Source organism: Caenorhabditis briggsae, assembly GCF_000004555.2.
Source record: "Caenorhabditis briggsae complete genome, chrII, whole genome shotgun sequence".
In the NCBI taxonomy this organism is placed as follows: Eukaryota; Metazoa; Nematoda; class Chromadorea; order Rhabditida; family Rhabditidae; genus Caenorhabditis; species Caenorhabditis briggsae.
In genome coordinates, this window is record NC_013486.2 from 12,121,113 (window position 1) to 12,139,537 (window position 18,425).

General features: G+C 35.0%; 5 protein-coding genes across 5 annotated transcripts in view; all 5 read right to left on the bottom strand.

Moving 5' to 3' along the window:
• Positions 1-18,425, bottom strand: part of CBG20944 — a gene marked incomplete at both ends in the record, with an annotated part of 72,787 nt that overhangs the window by 37,149 nt on the left and 17,213 nt on the right. The gene's annotated exons all lie outside the window — the stretch shown is intronic.
• Positions 3,711-5,228, bottom strand: CBG20955 (the record flags this gene model as incomplete). The annotated part of the gene is made up of 4 exons (XM_002631702.1): positions 3,711-3,897; positions 3,949-4,082; positions 4,125-4,410; positions 5,122-5,228. 4 exons carry the CDS (start codon positions 5,226-5,228, stop codon positions 3,711-3,713), a joined length of 714 nt encoding a protein of 237 aa, XP_002631748.1.
• Cbr-sre-38 lies at positions 6,779-10,190 on the bottom strand (the record flags this gene model as incomplete). The annotated part of the gene is made up of 6 exons (XM_002631703.1): positions 6,779-6,986; positions 7,035-7,168; positions 7,297-7,413; positions 8,695-8,851; positions 9,066-9,252; positions 9,905-10,190. Coding segments are annotated over 6 exons (1,089 nt in total), but the record flags the coding sequence as incomplete, so codon positions are not given.
• On the bottom strand, positions 11,266-13,404 carry CBG20957 (the record flags this gene model as incomplete). Its single annotated transcript, XM_002631704.1, has 6 exons — positions 11,266-11,467; positions 11,519-11,643; positions 11,688-11,810; positions 12,686-12,842; positions 12,936-12,993; positions 13,047-13,404. 6 exons carry the CDS (start codon positions 13,402-13,404, stop codon positions 11,266-11,268), a joined length of 1,023 nt encoding a protein of 340 aa, XP_002631750.1.
• Positions 13,817-16,969, bottom strand: Cbr-sre-33 (the record flags this gene model as incomplete). Its single annotated transcript, XM_002631705.1, has 5 exons — positions 13,817-14,015; positions 14,065-14,189; positions 15,582-15,704; positions 15,753-15,909; positions 16,497-16,969. The coding sequence occupies 5 exons, from the start codon at positions 16,967-16,969 to the stop codon at positions 13,817-13,819; spliced, it is 1,077 nt and encodes a 358-aa protein (XP_002631751.1).

Sequence of the window (18,425 nt, forward strand, 5' to 3'; positions counted from 1 at the left end):
CCTCTTCTCACGCGTTTCATAAAGGGGCGTGTCACTTTGCAACCTGCAGCGCGCCCACGTTTTATTGAATAGACAGTATAATCTAGGTGAGAAATTGTCATTAGCGAGAGAATATAATAATAATATATTTATTTGCAATGCATGGGGGGAAATCGATAGATAATTTGGCAAGAAATGGGACCTGTACAAATAAAAAAGTAAAATGAACGAAAAATGCGCCTGAATCGCTCCTGAATCTAATTATCTCACTTGGCCTACGACCGGTCGCTGGTGGCACTCTTTGCTCACCTCGCACTACTCACAGGGCGCGTCTTCACTTCTCAATACTTAGTTACTCATTAGGGACTGCAGAGGTCCAGTTGCCTCCCTAGAAATTCTCAAAAATTCTCAAATACCTGCGCGTCTTACCTGGAACTTATCCCAAAAATACTTACATAAACCTCCTAAAGATGGGTTATTCTTACCCCTATCTAAGAATGCATCAAGGCTAGAGGACTAAACCTACGTGGTGGATCTACTACTCAGCCATCCTATGGAGACTACACTCGCTGCTACCAATAAGAGTTCATGGATATGAAATAGGTTTATTCTCTAATGTTAGGTTTGGTTTAGGGGAAAAGGGCGACTTGTGCCCTGTACAGAAGAATAAGGTGTAATCGTGACTTTAGGGTTACATGAATGGGCTTATATACAAACGGGGAATAAATGGAATTTGGGGCGGGGTTACCGAAATGCTGACAAATAGATAATGGAAAATGAGGAATTTAATAAGAGATGGTGGAGATCTTGGAGAGCCGCTGCCTAGAGCTTCCGCAGCCGTGGGGGCGATGGGAATCGTCATTGGAATTCGGGAATTAAGAATGGTATTTCATGACTCTTGGGGCAAAGTCCAGAGAGAAAGGCACGTCGTGGCGCTAAGGAATCAGACTAGAAACAGTAGAACCGATTACATGGGAAACCGAGTAATAAGGGTCTTGCAGACCCTTACACTATGCTCACAAAAAATGAAGCTCATTTCTAGATCCGACACGGCATCGCGGTTGGGAACCTGAAAAACGCGCGCTTCGCCGCACACAAAAGTTGGTTGCGTGCCAGATTCGAAAATTTTGAAACGTGTTTTGAAAAAAATGTGAAGTTAAGCGTTGTTGAGTCGCTACTCACCGAAAAGCCGCGACGTGACCGCGCTACGCGTCCAAACTTGGCGCGCTTTCCAATTTTTAAATCTAGGTTCCCTTCCGCGAGGCCGTGATCCGATGCAAGTATTTTTGATGATTATTGGGACACATTTTCTCAAAAATTCACTCTGAGGGATGATGGTGTTCAAAATTTGATTTTTCGAAATTCGAAATCATTTTTTCAACTAAAAAAATTGTGAAAATCTCTAAATTCAAAAAAATTTCAGTTGCCGAAATTGCAGAAATTTTTTTGCCAAAATCGGCAACGGCAATTCGGCAACTTTTTATTCATTGCCGATTTCGGCAACGGCAAATCGGCAACAAAAATTCGGCAATTTCGGCAATTTCGGCAATCGGCAACTTGTTGCCGCACAGCGCTGGCCTATATTTAGCGACCACAGCAAAAGGGGCGGAGCCTAATTTTTTTTTCTACGCGGTCGGATTTGGGGTTTTTGATTGGCTGTAACTATGGTTAGAAGGGAAGGATTGATAGGAAAATTTGTCTCCTTATGTAATCGACTACGTAGAATTCGAATATGTAACTGTTTTCACTGAAAACTGAACATGAAAAGAGAAAAAGAGAAAAAACAAAAGTGAGCGGCAGAAAAATGCATGGTAAAAGAAGTGGAAGTTAGTAACGCTCAACTTTTTTCTTGTTTTGAGTAACTGAAGACATTCTGTAATGGAAAATCATAGCGAAATTTTCTGAAAAGTTAGCGCAAAATTGTGCATTTCAGCTAAACTGGCTGTAATGGGGTTATTCATGTAGCGAAAATATGTATTGAAATGCATTTCCGCGCCCTCGAAATTCAATGCATAAGCGTCGCGAAATGTATTTCAAAGCATTTCGCGACATAACTGTAAATGCATTTCAATACATCGCGTGGCGAGATATTTTTTCTGGAAAAAGGGATGCGCCTTTCAACTTTGTGCAGGATGGGGAAAATCTTTAGATCCGATGATCTCCCAAGTAGCGCCAAAACACCACGCCGCACTTGCAAAACGATGGGCGGAGCGTCGATGGAGGAGGCGGGAATCAAAGTACGCAAACACCGAGTCTCACTTTTTTTATTCCGACAATAACCCTATAAATAACGTGAAAAATTTTTTTAAAAAAATTTTATTGAACTACTATTGAACATTACATTTACAAGTTTTGAACAAAACTGGAACATTAGAAAGTAATTTATTTTCCATCGCAAGACCACATACTCAGTGAATTTTTCGGGTTTTCGCAAATTCAGCATGAATAGAGATGTAACGCAAGAGTTCTTTACATATTCAGATTATACAAGAAATCTCACATAAAATGATATCAGTGACATATTCCAGAGAGTTAGCGCAAAAAATGCTAAGCAGTTTTGTCATAAAATTTCCCGAAATTCGTCGAAAAAAATGTTTTTCTAGGTGCGCGCGCGTGGCGGCATTATAAGAAAACAATGAGCTGACTGTTCTAGTTCGCGTTTGGTGTACTGGTTACGCTGGATGTCTGCTGGTCGGCGACATGCGGGTTTGAGTCCCCGTTTTTGGAATTTTTTTTGGAATTTTTTTTCGAATTTTATGAGGTATTCTGAATGATAGCAGAACCATTACGATGCACTGATGGCGATTTCTTCTCTATAATTTCATTTTTAGCCTTTCTCTCAGTAATTCCGCAAATTTTCTACTTTTTTCCGGGTTCGAACATTTTCCTGGCGAAAATTCGTGAAATTAGGTTAGGTGTCACAATTAAAATATTCAAAACCCCTTTTTCCACACTTTCCGAAACGTTTTTCTCTGTCTTTACCCGTCTGAAACCGAAATTTCCTCAGAAAATGGCTCGAGAAAAAATTCGCTATTTTTCCGCGCCGCAGCCTTGCGGCGGCGATGCCCCGCCCAATTGCGGAGAAAATGAGGAGCACAAAATGATCTATAACTCGGGAATGAGCGAATATTTTTGGACGAAAGTTTGGAAATATGCTAATTAGGAAGAGAGGATTAATTTAAAATCAAAAGATTTCAGGGAAAACCAGTTTGAAAAAAAATTTTTTGGTCGCTACCTATATTTTGCTGGTTTTTTTCTATTTAAAAAATCATACATGTCGCGGGCCGGGCCGGGCCGGTGGAGAGATTTTCACTGTCCCGGTCCGGCCCGGCCCGGCTGGCCCGGGTTCTTGAGGCAAACATTTTTAAGAGTCATTTTTTGAGAGGAAACTGGATTTTTGGGAACATTTTAACAAAAATTTCTTTGTTTTAATATTTTTAAAAGATATTGGGATAAATTTCGTGCTTTAAAATGAATATTTTGAAAAAATGTATCAAAAGTCAACAGAAAAATTTTGAAATCTTCGGTACCCGGGCCGGAATTTAGCAAGTATGAAAAAATAAATTAAAGATGAATATGAATGAGACAAAAACTGACTAAAATGAACGAAAAATTGAAGGAAAAAATGAGTGAAAATTAATTCAATTGCGAGATATGAAACAAAAACAATAAGTCTTTTCACAAGATTTGATAACCAATGTCCCTTAAAAAACCATTTTATTAACAAAGTATCAAGCCCAAGCATGTTTTAATTGTTCAAAATAAGTTTCAGAGTCTTTGTTAGACAATAATATTAAAAGATTCGATTGAGAAACTCTGGTATTCAGAAAATTATGAACGAATGGAAGGTCATTTTTGAACTTTCTTCGCCAGGATCTTGAGCAGAAAAGAAGAGTGATACTCATCACAAAAGCGGCTCTGAAAATGTCAAAATTTAGGAAAAATATTGAACGAAAAATGATGTCTTACAGTAGAATACAATTATCCATATAATGGACATAGATTAAATTCAATTGAGGTACAATTTGCAACGTGGAAAAGACCAAAATTACCAGAGTGAACAAAATGTAGGTCAGTGAAGCGATAACTAACTTTTTTGCAAGCTAAAAATAAAGTTGGGTTGATATCCCGTAAATAAAGCGCACCTGTAAACTTCGAATATTCTCCTCGATTTGAAATTTCCTGCCCAATGAATATTTATCATGATCGCCGGGTTTCGTACTGCTCATCTTTCGTCTCCAATATAAATTTATTCTCCACAGAGCAAAATATCCAACAAATACAAAAGTTCCGTTTGCAACACCTTGACTATAAGATAAAAGAAGAGATAATCGATTATGAAGGACGAAATAGGAGTAGGGAATTGTGATAGCATTGGTGATAATGATAAGAAAGATTGGAATGTAACGACGGGATCGTGATTCGTAGTCTCTGGAAATGTTTTTTGAAGAAAAAAAAAAGGATTTGGCAATAGCGTTTTTGCTGTAATATATGTCAGTGCACTTTGAGCTCAATTATCTCGCTTCCTGTGGCAGATATCAAAAATTGATGAACTAATAAATTATTGCTGATATTACGAAAAACATTTCATCACTTCTCTACTTTTTGAAATTTATCATAGAAAATGAGATGTCAACTGTCGACAGATTTTTCAGATTTTTCAGTCGACAGATTTTTGCTAACTCTCATGGGAACCGAGATGATTAGGGTCAAAGTTGGCAGGGCTTGAGTGAATTCTCAAACAGGCTGTCACCCTGTATTCGCATTGTGAGCTGAATTATCTCAATCCACATAAGAGATATCAAATTTTTTGAAATAAAAAATGTTGATGATGTTATGATAAACATTTTATCAGTTGACAGATTCTTGCTATCTCTCATAAGAACCTGTCACCCAGTGTTTGAACTTTGCGCTAATTTATCTCAATTACTATGAAAGATATCAAAGTTTTGTAAACTAAAAAAATGTTGGTGATATTATGATAAAAAATGTTGACTAATGTTTTTTATCTCTAACAGGAACCGAGATACTTGCGTTCAAACACAGGTAGGCCATCTTTTATCTTTGCAACACTGAACACTGTACACTGTCACGTCAGAATGCATACCGTAATCCCAAAAAAAAACACAATATTAAACTCACTCCATAAAAAGCGTCGCACATACTCTTTCAATTGTAATCGCAACAATTGCAAACAATATCGAAGCCATATAATGCCATAAAAAGAAACTGGCGATGTACAAAGGCATAATTTCTTCTTTATTTTTAACAATTAAAACATCTTTCTCGAAACTGGACCAAGAACAAAACGCTTTTGATGGCTCAATTCCAATCGAAATCAGTCCAATTTGATAGGGAATTATTACAGATTTGGCAGGATTGCTTCAAACCATTGAAGTAAAAACCAAGCCATTAGAACATTCATATTCTCGTGGAACACTTTTATCGATAAGAAAATTGTGCATACTTTGATAATTATGTAGGCTATAAGTGCGTAGAAAAGTAGAAGAAAAGTTCCAAATGATAAGTGAAATGGGGATTCATAAATTCTATCGTTTAGGGTGAAAACTGGAATCCAGAGGAATTCTGATGAGTTTTGAATTTGGATGATCATAATGCTGAAATGATGCTGATATGTGATTTTTTAAAATGAAGTGAAGAAAATTGGGCAAAAATTACAGGGAAAAGTCATAATTGAATATTAGTTTTTTGTCTGAAGAAATAGGGAAGTGACGCGTTTTGCAAAATGTGCTGAAATTTTGGAAAACCGAATTTCTGAGGATCTGAGATTTTGATATTCTGATATTTAGAGATTCAAAAATTCAACAATTGAGGACATCAGAAAATCAGAAACTCGGAAATTCAGAAATTTAGAAATTCAGAAATTCAGAGATTCTAAAAATCTTAGATTCTGAAATTTTGAGATTCTGTGATCCGGAATTTCAAAAATATTAAAATTTTAAAATTCTGAAAATTCTGAAACTTATAGTTTGACCCTGAATTCCAAAAGAAAAACAATACTACGACATAAACCAGCTCGTTAAAACACAACAAGTCTGATTCTCTTTGTTCCGTGTTTTTTTGTCTGATTCACAAAAAATAAAGGAAAAAAACACAAAAAGAACCAGAAAAAAAACTAGGTCATACCAGAAAAAATGAAAAAAAAATCGAGATGAGCTTTGAGTTCTAGAAGCCGGAACCAAAAATTCATTGAGGTGTAAAAATTCAAAATTTTATTTTGTGAAATTGTAAACTTCGGGTTTTAGTTTTGGTTTTTAGATCAAGAAAATTATAAGTGTTGACGTTCCATTATTGAGTTTCAAGCCACTTGATTTGTTTATGTTCGTACTTCTGACTTTTAGAAGAAAGTGAACTTGGATTTTTGGGTGGAATGTAACTTTGAATTTCTGAATTTTCATATTTCATAAGCTCAGAATCTCAGAATCTCAAAATCTCAAAATCTCAGAATCTCAGAATTTCAGAATATCAGAATCTCAGAATCTAAGAATATCAGAATCTCAGAATCTGAGAATATCAGAATATCAGAATCTCAGAATCTCAGAATCTCAGAATATCAGAATTTCAGAATATCAGAATCTGAGAATATCAGAATCTCAGAATCTCTGAATCTCAGAATCTCAAAAACTTAGAATTCCAGAATTCAGAATTAAGGATTTCAGAATTTGAGAAATCAATATTCCAGGATTAAAAAACACTTTTCATAACTCTTTTCATACAAGTTTCCATCCTAAAATTAATTAGGTAATAATAAACGTTTATTAATTTATTAAAATCACATCCATGACTTTTTCAATTGCTCAAAATAGACCAATCCCTCATCTGGGTCAGGAGGGGTTGTTGATGTTCCTGGAGCCACATGTGGTCGTGGCCGAACGATGAACATTCCAACTTTTCGAAATCTCTTCCATCCCGGAATTAATTTCAGATACTCATCCCTCCAAACTGTTGAGCTGAACATGAGCACAGTGCAAATGATTATAGGATTCCTGAATTTTGAAAATTTCCAGTTTTCCCGTTTTTTCCTCATCACTCACAAGTATATAGAATTTTCCATTATATGGATGAGAATCATTTTGAATGAAGGGATCAGTCCAATGACTAACAGAATGAGCAATGCACATGGAACAGACATTGCACACAAGACAACGATGAGCAAGTTTTTGGCGAGCTGTGAAAATCATGAGAATTGTAAAAGATCAAGAAGATCAGCCAGGTGGAAAAGGTTTTCAGAATTTTTTTGTTTCCGGTCCAAAACGTTGGTGTATGATCTATTTTGATTTTTGAGTAACTTCTTACCTTCAACGCTCGGTAGTTCTCTTTGATTTGAAATTGCTGAGCAAGGGAATAGTCGCATCCGGGACATTCGAGTTTTTTACGTCGGGTTTTGTTGACTTTCAGCACGATTATGTACATCTGGGAGCGGTTTAAACAACGTCAAAACTCGAAAAAAATTCGGATAATTTTGAAGTTATTTTTCGAAACATTTTTGGAAAAAATTCCAGACAGTTCTCGAAAATTTTAGATGGAATAGAGTGACCGAACTTTTTCAACATGATTTTTCTCGGTCACCATAATTGGCTTTATCCTTTTAACATGATGACCATAATTGTGAAATTCCGGGCCGGCCCGTCAAAGCACGGGCCTGAGGAAATTTTCAAGGCCCGGTAGCAAAAATTTTCTCCTTTTGAGCCAAATTTGGAGCTCTCAATACAATTTTCTTCTTTTTTTTATCTTTTTTTGGTTTTTTGGATTGTTTGTTTGTTTGATCAAAAAATATTTTTAAAAAACTCGAAAAAAATTTTTGACCAAAAAAAAAATCACATAAGGGCCCCCCCCCCTTGTTTTTTGAAATGTTCAAAACTTGTGGAATGAAAGGCCCGCCGGGCCGGGCCGGGCCTCCGAAATTCGGGAAAAAGTCCGGCCCGGCCCGTTACAAGTATGATGATGACATAATTTTTGCAACCTAGAAATGGGCAGAAGTTCACCTGTTGATTTTTCTAGGCCATTTTAACGATGACCTAACTTTTGCGAGGTGGGACTTCTAGGCCACCACCTCCTTTAGCCTAGAAATGGTCTGATATGCACATGGTGTATTTTCTAGGCCGTTTTAACATGATGGCCTAACTTTCCCAAGTTGGATTTTCTGGGCTATTTTAACATGGTGGCCTAACTTTTGCAAGTTAGGTTTTCTAGGCCACCAACTTTCTTGACCTAGAATTAGGCAGAAATTTAACTGGTGTACTTCCTAGACCTTGTCAACATGATGGCCTAACTTTTTCAAGTTGATTTCTCCAGGTTACCATGATAAATAGCCTGGAATTGTCACAATACTCACCTGGTGCGTTTTCTAGCCCATTTTAAAATGCTGGCCTAACTTTTGCAAGTGGAGTTTTCTAGGCCATCATGGTAGGATGACAGTTATGAAAGTAAGTTTCTAAATTTGAACATCAGAGTTCTAAAAATTTAATTTCCAGAGACAAGCCCAAAATCATGCTAGTGTCTCTACTGAAGTCTAAGTGCCGGAAGCCCTAAAAGCCTCGAATTGAATAGATAATCATCTGGTGTGTTTTTTAGGCCTATTTTAACATGATGGCCTAACTGAGTTTCCCAGGCCACCATGGTAATCTAGAAATAAGAACACTATGTACAGGACAACCCTGTTGACCAATATCGACCTAAATCAAGAAAACTTACCAAAAATGTTAATCCAGAATTCACAAAACATGGAGAAGTTCCAATATAAAAACCTGTGTAATTTATGAGAACAAGGTAAGAAAACACGCCAGTTATAATATGAGTAGAACATAAAAGTGTTATTGGAATCCATAGCCTCCGGGTATTCTCGTAGTCCCTGAAAATTTTCTTTTCAAATCTGCAACCCTATTCGTACTCTTTGAGCTCAATTATCTCTGTTCCTAAAAGAGATAGCAAAAATCAGTCAACTGATAAAATGTTGGTTATATCACGATAAGTAATTTAACAGTTTTCAACTTTTTGATATCTCTCATAGAAACCGAGATATACGAGCTTAAATTTGCAAGTACCCTGAAAATTGAATGACTCACTTCAACATAACCGACGCAAAAATTCTCTCGATACCCAAATTCAAAATTCCAAAAATCATTGAGTACGCATAGTGCCAAACAAGAAAACTGGCTATTATCAGTGGATAGACGATTGGTGACGCTTTTTCGATAACTATAATTTCAGCGTTGTCGTCTGACCACCAACTGACGAATGGTTGTGGAGAATCTGGAATTGTTTTGGAAAAATATTTGGGGTTTCGAAATAGATTACGGTAGGGATCTTCATGTTTCAGAGATGGAGAAAAAGTATCCAATTTTTTTGAATTCCAAATATTTCATGTGAGGAATAGAGTGACTTTCTCAACCTGATTTTTCTAGGCCATCATGGGAGATGACCCAGAAACGGCCCAATTATCATCTGGGGGGGGGGGGGGGTTTCTAAGCCATCTACCATGTTGGCCTAACTTTCTCAGAATGATTTTTCTAGGCCACCGTAGTAAATAGTCCTAAAATGACCTGACATGCACCTGATGTGTTTTCTAGGCAACATTTAACATAGTGGACTAACTTTGAGTTTTCTAAGCCACCATGGTGAATAGCCTAGAAACCGCCCAATAATCCCCTTATGGGGGTTTTTTTAGGTCATTTTGACCTGGTGACCTAACAAATTAAAAATAGGAGTTTTTTCTCGACGTTTCCCGATTTTAGGATATCGGAATAGAACTTTCGATTATACGCACTTCTGTTCGAAAATCTTTTTTTGAGTTCTCTAGGCCACCAACAAGTTTTCGAAAAATTATGGAATTTTCAGACAAACAGCCAGAAAAATCGATTAACAACCGATTTTCTAAAATTTCGAGAATATTTTTGAAACCAACCTGTCAACTTAATATACCCAATTTGATAGGGTATAATAATCAATTTTGCTAAAATCGCCTCGAACCATTGACACAAAAATAACATTTTCATAATGTTCATATTTCGATGGAACAGTTTGATTTTCAGAAAAATTCTTACTGTAGAACAAATAACTACTCCAGTGGCAATATATAAAATTAACTCTGCAATTAATAAAACAAGATAAGGTCCAGATTGAAAGGATGTGTCGTTCATTATGTAGATTGGCAGCCAAAATGTGGAATTTGTAGATTTTAAGCGAATTATCATTCTGAAATCTGTGGAATGACAAAAAAAAAGAAAATCAGAAAAAATAAAGAATGACTAAAATAATTATATGGTTTGGGAGTCTAAATTTTCGAAACAAAAACTTCACAATTTTTTTTCGCAACAATGAAAAATCAGAAGCAAAATACGAGAAACAGTTGTAACTCGTGGGACTATTTTCACCTGTTTTCGGGGGAAAAAGTTTTTGAAATTTTATGAGATCTTTATGATTTTAATGCTCTCACAAACTACAAAACTAGGTAATAATGTCTGAAAGTTTGCCAGGTGATAACAGGGAGTAAAGTGCAAAGCGATTGAGTTTTAGAGATTTTTGGAGTAACGGGGAATCTGAAAATGAAGAATTCCTTTGTATAATAATCAAGTTTCGAGAAAATTACCTGGGCTTAGGAATTTTCGAAAGCTCATTTCTTGAAGCCTGAAATATTCTGAAATTTGAAATTTTCTGAAATCTCAAATTTTCCCAAATTTTCTGAAATCAAAAAAGAAAAAAAAATTCGAAAATTTCTGAAATCCTGAATTTTCTGTAATCAAGCATTTTCTGAAGTCTGGAATTTCCTAAAATTCGAAACGTTCTGAAATTTTTTGAAAAAATAGGATAAACTGTTTAAACGTATTGAACAGTTTGTCATTTTCCTAAGTTTTCGAAACTTTTGGGATTCTCTTGGAATCTTTTACAAATTCCCAAATTTCGAAATTTCTATCATTTAAAAATGCAATTAAAGAAAAAGAATTTTTGTTAGAATATTTCCCAGCAATCGATAACATCATAGTTTCTATTTTGGCCAAATCTAAACGTTCCAAAAAGTTTTACAACCTGTATTGGGAATGACTCACACTGTCAAGTTGAGCTCAATTATCTCGGCTCCTATGACAGCTATAAAAAATGTGTCAACTGATAAAATGATTGTGATTTCATGATAAACCATTTATCAGTTGACAACTTTTTCAGGTCTTTGAAAGGAACCGACAAAAATTGACTCAAACGGGGAACCCTTCCATTGCAGGATTCATGGTATATCTGTTTGTCCAGTTGTCTCATTCAGTGCAAAAAAGTTCAAGTCCAAAATTCATTCAATTGTATAAAATGAACATCAGTCTCCATTGAAATCCTCTTCTTCACATCTACCCCTTTCACATCCACATCCACCGTACCCAATTTTTGTTTTTTCTTCAAAAAACTTGGAAATGCCCTCCGGAAGTCGTCCCTCCAAGCCGGCAAACTGTACATGAACACCGGACAAATCCATAACGGATTTCTGGAAAAAAAAGTTACTTATTTTTTCGAAACAGCTGAAAAATTCACTCACAACAACACGGCATTCTCCACAAAATGACATAAAAACTGGGGAATGAGTTCAAGAATGACGAGGATTATTCCAGAACCGGAAATGATCATAGTGCCCAGAACAGCGAAAACGAGTCGCTTGCCGAGCTGAAAAATTAGAAATTATCGATTTTCAAAAAAATGGGTCTTACTTTCAATGCCCGAATATTTTCTTTGACTTGGAAACGCTGGGAAACTGTAAAAGTTCGTTTTCGATGCGGACTCTTCATTTCGCAGAGCCATTTTTCATTGGTGTGTTTTAGCCAGAAGAATAGCTGAAATGAAAGTTGAATCTCAGAACCAAGTTTGATTTTCGGCCATTTATTTCGACCATTTTTTGATCATTTTTAGGGGCCTGGAGCTCAGCTGTCAAGATTCAGATAACTTTGAAAATTTTAGAAGCTGTTAAACAGATCTAGATTATTCTCAAAATATTTAGAAAATTCATAGTTTTTCAGCACTGATTCTGAAAGACACCCCTATCGGACCCTTTTTGTACTGAGAACGTGAGAAACAGGTGTTTTTATGAAGTCGGCAAATAGCTGAAAAACTAGGAATTTTTGAAAATTTCTGTGAATTCAACATTTTCAATCTAGGTCTGCTTTACATCCTCCAGAATTTTCAAAATGGCCGGAAACCTGACATCCAAACTACAGAATCCAGAAAACAGCCGAAATGGCCGAAAGTCAACTGAAAAATAAAATTACATCTTATTGACGGCACATAACAGAGTACAACAATTCGGAGGTACAAGGATGTACAAAGTGATTTAGGGGTACAAAATCCACAATTCTGGGTACAAAACTCGGATTTTTTCAGGTATTTTGTACCCCTAAATTGCTTTGTACCCCAATAACCCCTACATAAATTGTTGTCCCCTTCGAATTATTTACCCTTATTGACCGGTTTGAAAAGTTCAGAAAATCAAAATTCTAAAGCTAACTGTTAAGAACAACCTGCAATCGTTACACACATTTCCTTAGGGGATTCTTAATTTTAATCTCCACAAACATTTTCTCTTATTTAAAAAATGTTCTAGAACTTTGAGCCATTTGAGCAACTTTGGCCATTTTCTATTAAAGTCTAAAAATATCTAGATTTCCAGAAAACCTATTTGAAACGCTAAAAATTCACAAACTTAAAAACTTACCACCAACGAAATGACACAAGTTCCCATCCATAAAAAAATTAGATAAATTATGTCGATTTTATCAAAAAGCACGACATACGATGTGAAAATTGCCAAGAACTGTGTGAAAAAAGTCAACGCAATCGGGATGTAAAGTTTCTCATTGGTTTCATAGTTGCTGAAAATTTTTGGTCTTCGAGAACCCTTCTAGACAAGCACCTGGCCAATTGGATTACGTCAATTGCCTTATCAGTGACAAGTTATCACTCACTTAATCAAGAGGGAAGCAATCGTTCGTTCAATGCAATGAGCAATTGCACCGTAAATAACTGAGAAAAGATAATGAAATTGTATAAAACCACTAAAAATAACAATTCCAAACCATCCAGAGAATCTACAGTAACCATTTCTTCAGGATCACTGGTCCATAAATCATAAAAATTATTCATTTTCACTCTTGATACTTTCAAAAACTCCAACTGATAAGCCATCGTGATAAGCTTCCCAATGATAACCTCATACCATAATCCAAACATCGGAATTGCCAAAATTATAAAATTCTGATGGAACATTCGAATTCTCAAAAATGTTCGGTGGTTAGAAAATGCTACGTAACCACATAAAAGGTAGAAGATGAGTTCTAAAATTGACACGAAAATCGAGCATTGCTCATCGTAAAGATAGACTGGAATTAGATAAGCGGAGAATTGACCAGAGATTTTTGAAACTCGAATGATCATGGAAAAGAATACTAGGGATGAAAATGCTTTTTGGTAATGTCGATCCGTGAGTTTTTTGAGAGTTATGTAATAGAATTGCACCTGCTTTGGTAATTTGTCATTGGTCTATCAGTCGGTGATATTTATTACACAAAAAAAACATGTTTTTAAATTTATTTATCATTAAAAAAGGTACCTTAAAACTTCTAATATGTAGAAATGCCCACCACACTGTCAAGTTGAGCTAAAATATCTCGGTTGCTATGAGAGATATCAAAAATGTGTTAACTAAAAAAATTATTGACGATACTATGATAAACAAATTATCAATTGACAACTTTTTTATATCTTTCATAGGAAGCGAGATAAATTGGCTCAAAGTCAAAAGTTATTTGCCCTTCTATTAGAGGGTTTCCGGTAATTGAAGGAATAATCAAATCCAAGAATCCGCCAATTGCTTAAAATACAAATTCGTCTCCATATCCAAATCCTTCTTCGAGTTCTCCACAATTTCTACATTCACAAATTTCCTTCGCTTTTTCAGAAAATGCCAAGTTAACAACATTCTCTTAAACTTCTTCTCCCACTGCGGAACACTAAACATTGCGGTGAGAAGGATTAGGTAGGGATTTCTGGAAAACTTTGAAAATTTTAAATTTAAAAATCTCAAAAAAGGCTCACAAAAATGTAAAATTCTCGATAATGTGTGAAAAGTAGGAAGGAATAATTTGAAATGTTAATGCTGCCATTCCACTGCCACAAATGGCAATTGTGCCAAGGACAACGAATACGAGGCGAGTGCCGAGCTGCAAAATTTAGGGGTTTTCTAGGTCATGACCTCAATTTTTGAATGTTCTAGGTCATGACCTAGTTTTTTGAATTTTCTAGGTCACGACCTAATTTTTGAATTTTCTAGGTCACGACCTCATTTTTTGGAATTCCTAGGTCATGACCTAGTTTTATTATTTTCTAGGTCATGACCTCGATTTTTGAATGTTCTAAGTCATGACCTAGTTTTTTGAATTTTCTAGGTCACGACCTAATTTTTGAATTTTCTAATTCACGCCCTTATTTTTTTGGATTTCCTAGGTCACGACCTAGTTTTATTATTTTCTAGGTCATGACCTCAATTTTTGAATGTTCTAGGTCATGACCTACTTTTTTGGATTTCTAGGTCATGTCCTAATTTCGGGATTTTCTGGGTCATGACCTAATTTTTCGGATTTTCTAGGCCATGACCAAAAGTTTTGGATTTTCTAGGTCATGACCTAGTTTTTTGAATTTTCTAGGTCACGACCTAATTTTTGAATTTTCTAGGTCACGACCTCATTTTTTGGAATTCCTAGGTCATGACCTAGTTTTATTATTTTCTAGGTCATGACCTCGATTTTTGAATGTTCTAAGTCATGACCTAGTTTTTTGAATTTTCTAGGTCACGACCTAATTTTTGAATTTTCTAATTCACGCCCTTATTTTTTGGATTTCCTAGGTCACGACCTAGTTTTATTATTTTCTAGGTCATGACCTCAATTTTTGAATGTTCTAGGTCATGACCTAGTTTTTTGGATTTCTAGGTCATGTCCTAATTTCGGGATTTTCTGGGTCATGACCTAATTTTTCGGATTTTCTAGGCCATGACCAAAAGTTTTGGATTTTCTAGGGCATGACCTAGTATTTTTAATTTTCTAGGTCATGACCTAATTTTTGAATAATTTTTGAATTGTCTAGGTCACGACCTCATTTTTTGGATTTCCTAGGTAATGACCTAGTTTTACTATTTTTTTAGGTCATGACCTCGATTTTTGAATTTTCTAGGTCACGACCTCATTTTTTGGATTTCCTAGGTCGTGACCTAGTTTTATTATTTTCTAGGTCATGACCTCAATTTTTGAATTTTCTAGGTCATGACCTAGTTTTTCTCATTCTCTAGGGTATGACCTACTTTTAGGATTTTCTAGGTCACGACCTAATTTTTTGTGTTTTCCAGGTCATGGCCTAAAGAGTTAGTTAAAATAAGTGAATATGAAGAAAAGAGAGTTAAAGTTGATTGTTTTGGCTTTAAAACAACATTTTTAGGTTTTAAATGTTTTTCCAAAAATTTCTGATTTTCTCTATAACCGAAAAAAATTTAAAATTCAAAGTTTGAATCAAGTTTTTATAAATCGAAGGATTTTTGAAATGCCAAATAAATCACGCACCCTTAACGCTCTCAAATTCTCCTTAACCTGAAATTGTTGGGAAATCGTGAAGACTCTTTTTCTATTCGAACTTTTGATTTCTCTTCTGAACGACTCGTTTACTTTCTTGACAAATAAATACACCTGAAAATCAAAGACGAAACGTCAGAAACTTTGAAAAATCAGACTTACAAAAGCGGCAATGACACAACTCAAAATCCATGGGATATGTGATGCAATTGTATTGAATTTATGAAACAAAACTGATAATGATGTGAAAATCGCAAAAAATTGATAGATAACTGTGAGAAGGTAGGGAATGAAGAGTTGGGTGTTGGATTCGTAGTTCCTGAAAACTATTTTAGGGTGCTTAGAGATTATCTTTTTACCCTAATACTTTCAACCCCTCGGTCACCATTTACCGTAAACCCTGTATTAGAAGGGCCCCCTCTAATAAGAGAGCCCTCAGGGATGGGCTTGAAAAAATAGAAGGACCCATGTATTTCAAGGGCCCTACAATTTCTGAATTTCTGAATTTCTGAATTTCTGAATTTCTGAATTTCTGAATTTCTGAATTTCTAAATTTCTGAATTTCTGAATTTCTGAATTTCTAAATTTCTGAATTTCTGAATTTCTGAATTTCTGAATTTCTGAATTTCTAAATTTCTGAATTTCTGAATTTCTGAATTTCTGAATTTCTAAATTTCTGAATTTCAGAATTTCTGAATTTCAGAATTTCAGAATTTCAGAATTTCTGAATTTCTGAATTTCTAAATTTCTGAATTTCTGAATTTCTGAATTTCTGAATTTCTGAATTTCTAAATTTCTGAATTTCTAAATTTTTGAATTTCTGAATTTCTGAACTTCTGAATTTCAAAAATGTGTCAATGGATAATTTGAGATATTCTAAATCGATTTAGAAAAAAATGAGCTTACTCAATCAAAACCGACGCAATTGCCCTTTCAGCTGCTATTGCTAACACCCCAAAAATGATAGAATACATATAATGCCATTGAACGAATCCTGCGACAATTAAAAGTTCCAGACCATCCAACGTCCTGATTTCCAGCATTTTATCTGGGTTATCAGTCCAAATCACCACGTGCTCTCCAATTTTAATATCTGATCTTATCCAGTTTAATTGATAACCAATAGTAATCAATTTACTAATAATTAGGGGATACCATAGAGCGAACATTGGGATGGCCAGAATATAAAGATTTCTATGGAACATTCGAATTTTCAAAATCACATAGATGCTAATTGTTACTAAATGGAAGCATGCTCCATAAAGACATAATTCTATAATTGAAATTAGTATTTGAATATTTTCAGACTCGCTATAAAAGCATACAGGTAGCCATAATAGAGAATAGTTTCCAGAAGATTTTAGAAGTTTTATAATCATTTCTTAGTCAGTTTCAGGAAGTTTAGCAGTCGGAAAAGAATGAGTTCTAATAAAAAATTAGAAGAACAATCAGCTGCCTGAACTTTTTTTGCCAGAACTTCGATTAGATTTTTTTGGCGGAAGGTGTTAGGGAAAACTGTGATTTATGATATCATGTGGAAAATTTTATAGACAAAAGTGTTTGAAGGAAATGCTTTTAAATTCTAATGTTTTTTGTTTTGAAGAAGTTCAGCACATTTGGCTTTTCGAAAATGGCGAGCAACTAATAAGATATCATAACAAAAAATTGTAAGGTTACTAACCAAAAATCAAGATACAAATATAGAAAGATCTAATTAAAAATTGGGTGTTTCTTACCGTAAAACCTGTAATAAAAGAGCCAACACACTGTCAAGTTTAAGCCAATTTATCTTGGTTCTTGTAAAAGATGTCAAAAATGTGTCAACTGATAAAATGTTTTTGATATTATGATAAACTATTTATCCGTTGATCACTTTTTTATATCTTTGACAGGAACTGAAAAAAATTTGATGAGAGTTGAAATTTGAGGTGCCCTTCTATTACAGGTATTACGGTAGTTTCAAAATCCTGTTTCAAAAATCAGTTTCAAAATCCACAACATTTTTTTTTTCAAACCTGACTTTGGTAAAAGCTGATATTGGTTTTAAAAAATTTCCATAAAATTACCAGAAACAGACCGACACTCTTTTTTTTTTGAAAATTCTCGAAAACCTTCATGTCCAAATTAGTTGGCTCAATTTCTATTTGATCAGGGTTTCTGTTTTTTGCATACTTGTAAAATTCCGGGCCGGGCCTGAGGAAAATTTCAAGGCCCGGGCCCGGCCCGGAAGGCCCGATAGCAAAAATTTTGTCATTTTGAACCGAATTTTGAGCTCTCAATACAATTTTCTATATTTTTTTTGTGCTTTTTGGATTGTTTGTCTGTTTGATAAAAAAATATTTAAAAAAACTCGAAAAAATTTTTTGATCGAAAAAAATCACATAAGGGTCCCCCTTATGTGTTTTTTGAAATTTTCAGAACTTGTGGAATGACAGGCCAGCCGGGCCTCCGAAATTCGGGAAAAAGCCCGGCCCGGCCCGTTACAAGTATGGTTTTTTGGATCGAAATTGTCATTTTTAAAATTTTTTTTTCAATTTCTAATGTATTATTTTGTGTCGGAATTATTACTGCAAAAAACGAAATTTCCACAGTTTGCAACACTCTAAAAACGGCTCATCCTCTTAACTTTTAACTTTAAGCCTATTTTTCTCGGTTCCTGTGGAACATATCAAAATGTGATTAACTCATAAAATACTTTCGAAATTATGATAATCATTTTATCTGTTGACATCTTTTTCATATCTTTGATAGGAACCGAGATATATGAGCTCAAAGTTGACAATTCTTCATATTGTTTATACTCTTTTCAATTTCTTCTAATTTACACAAAATTCT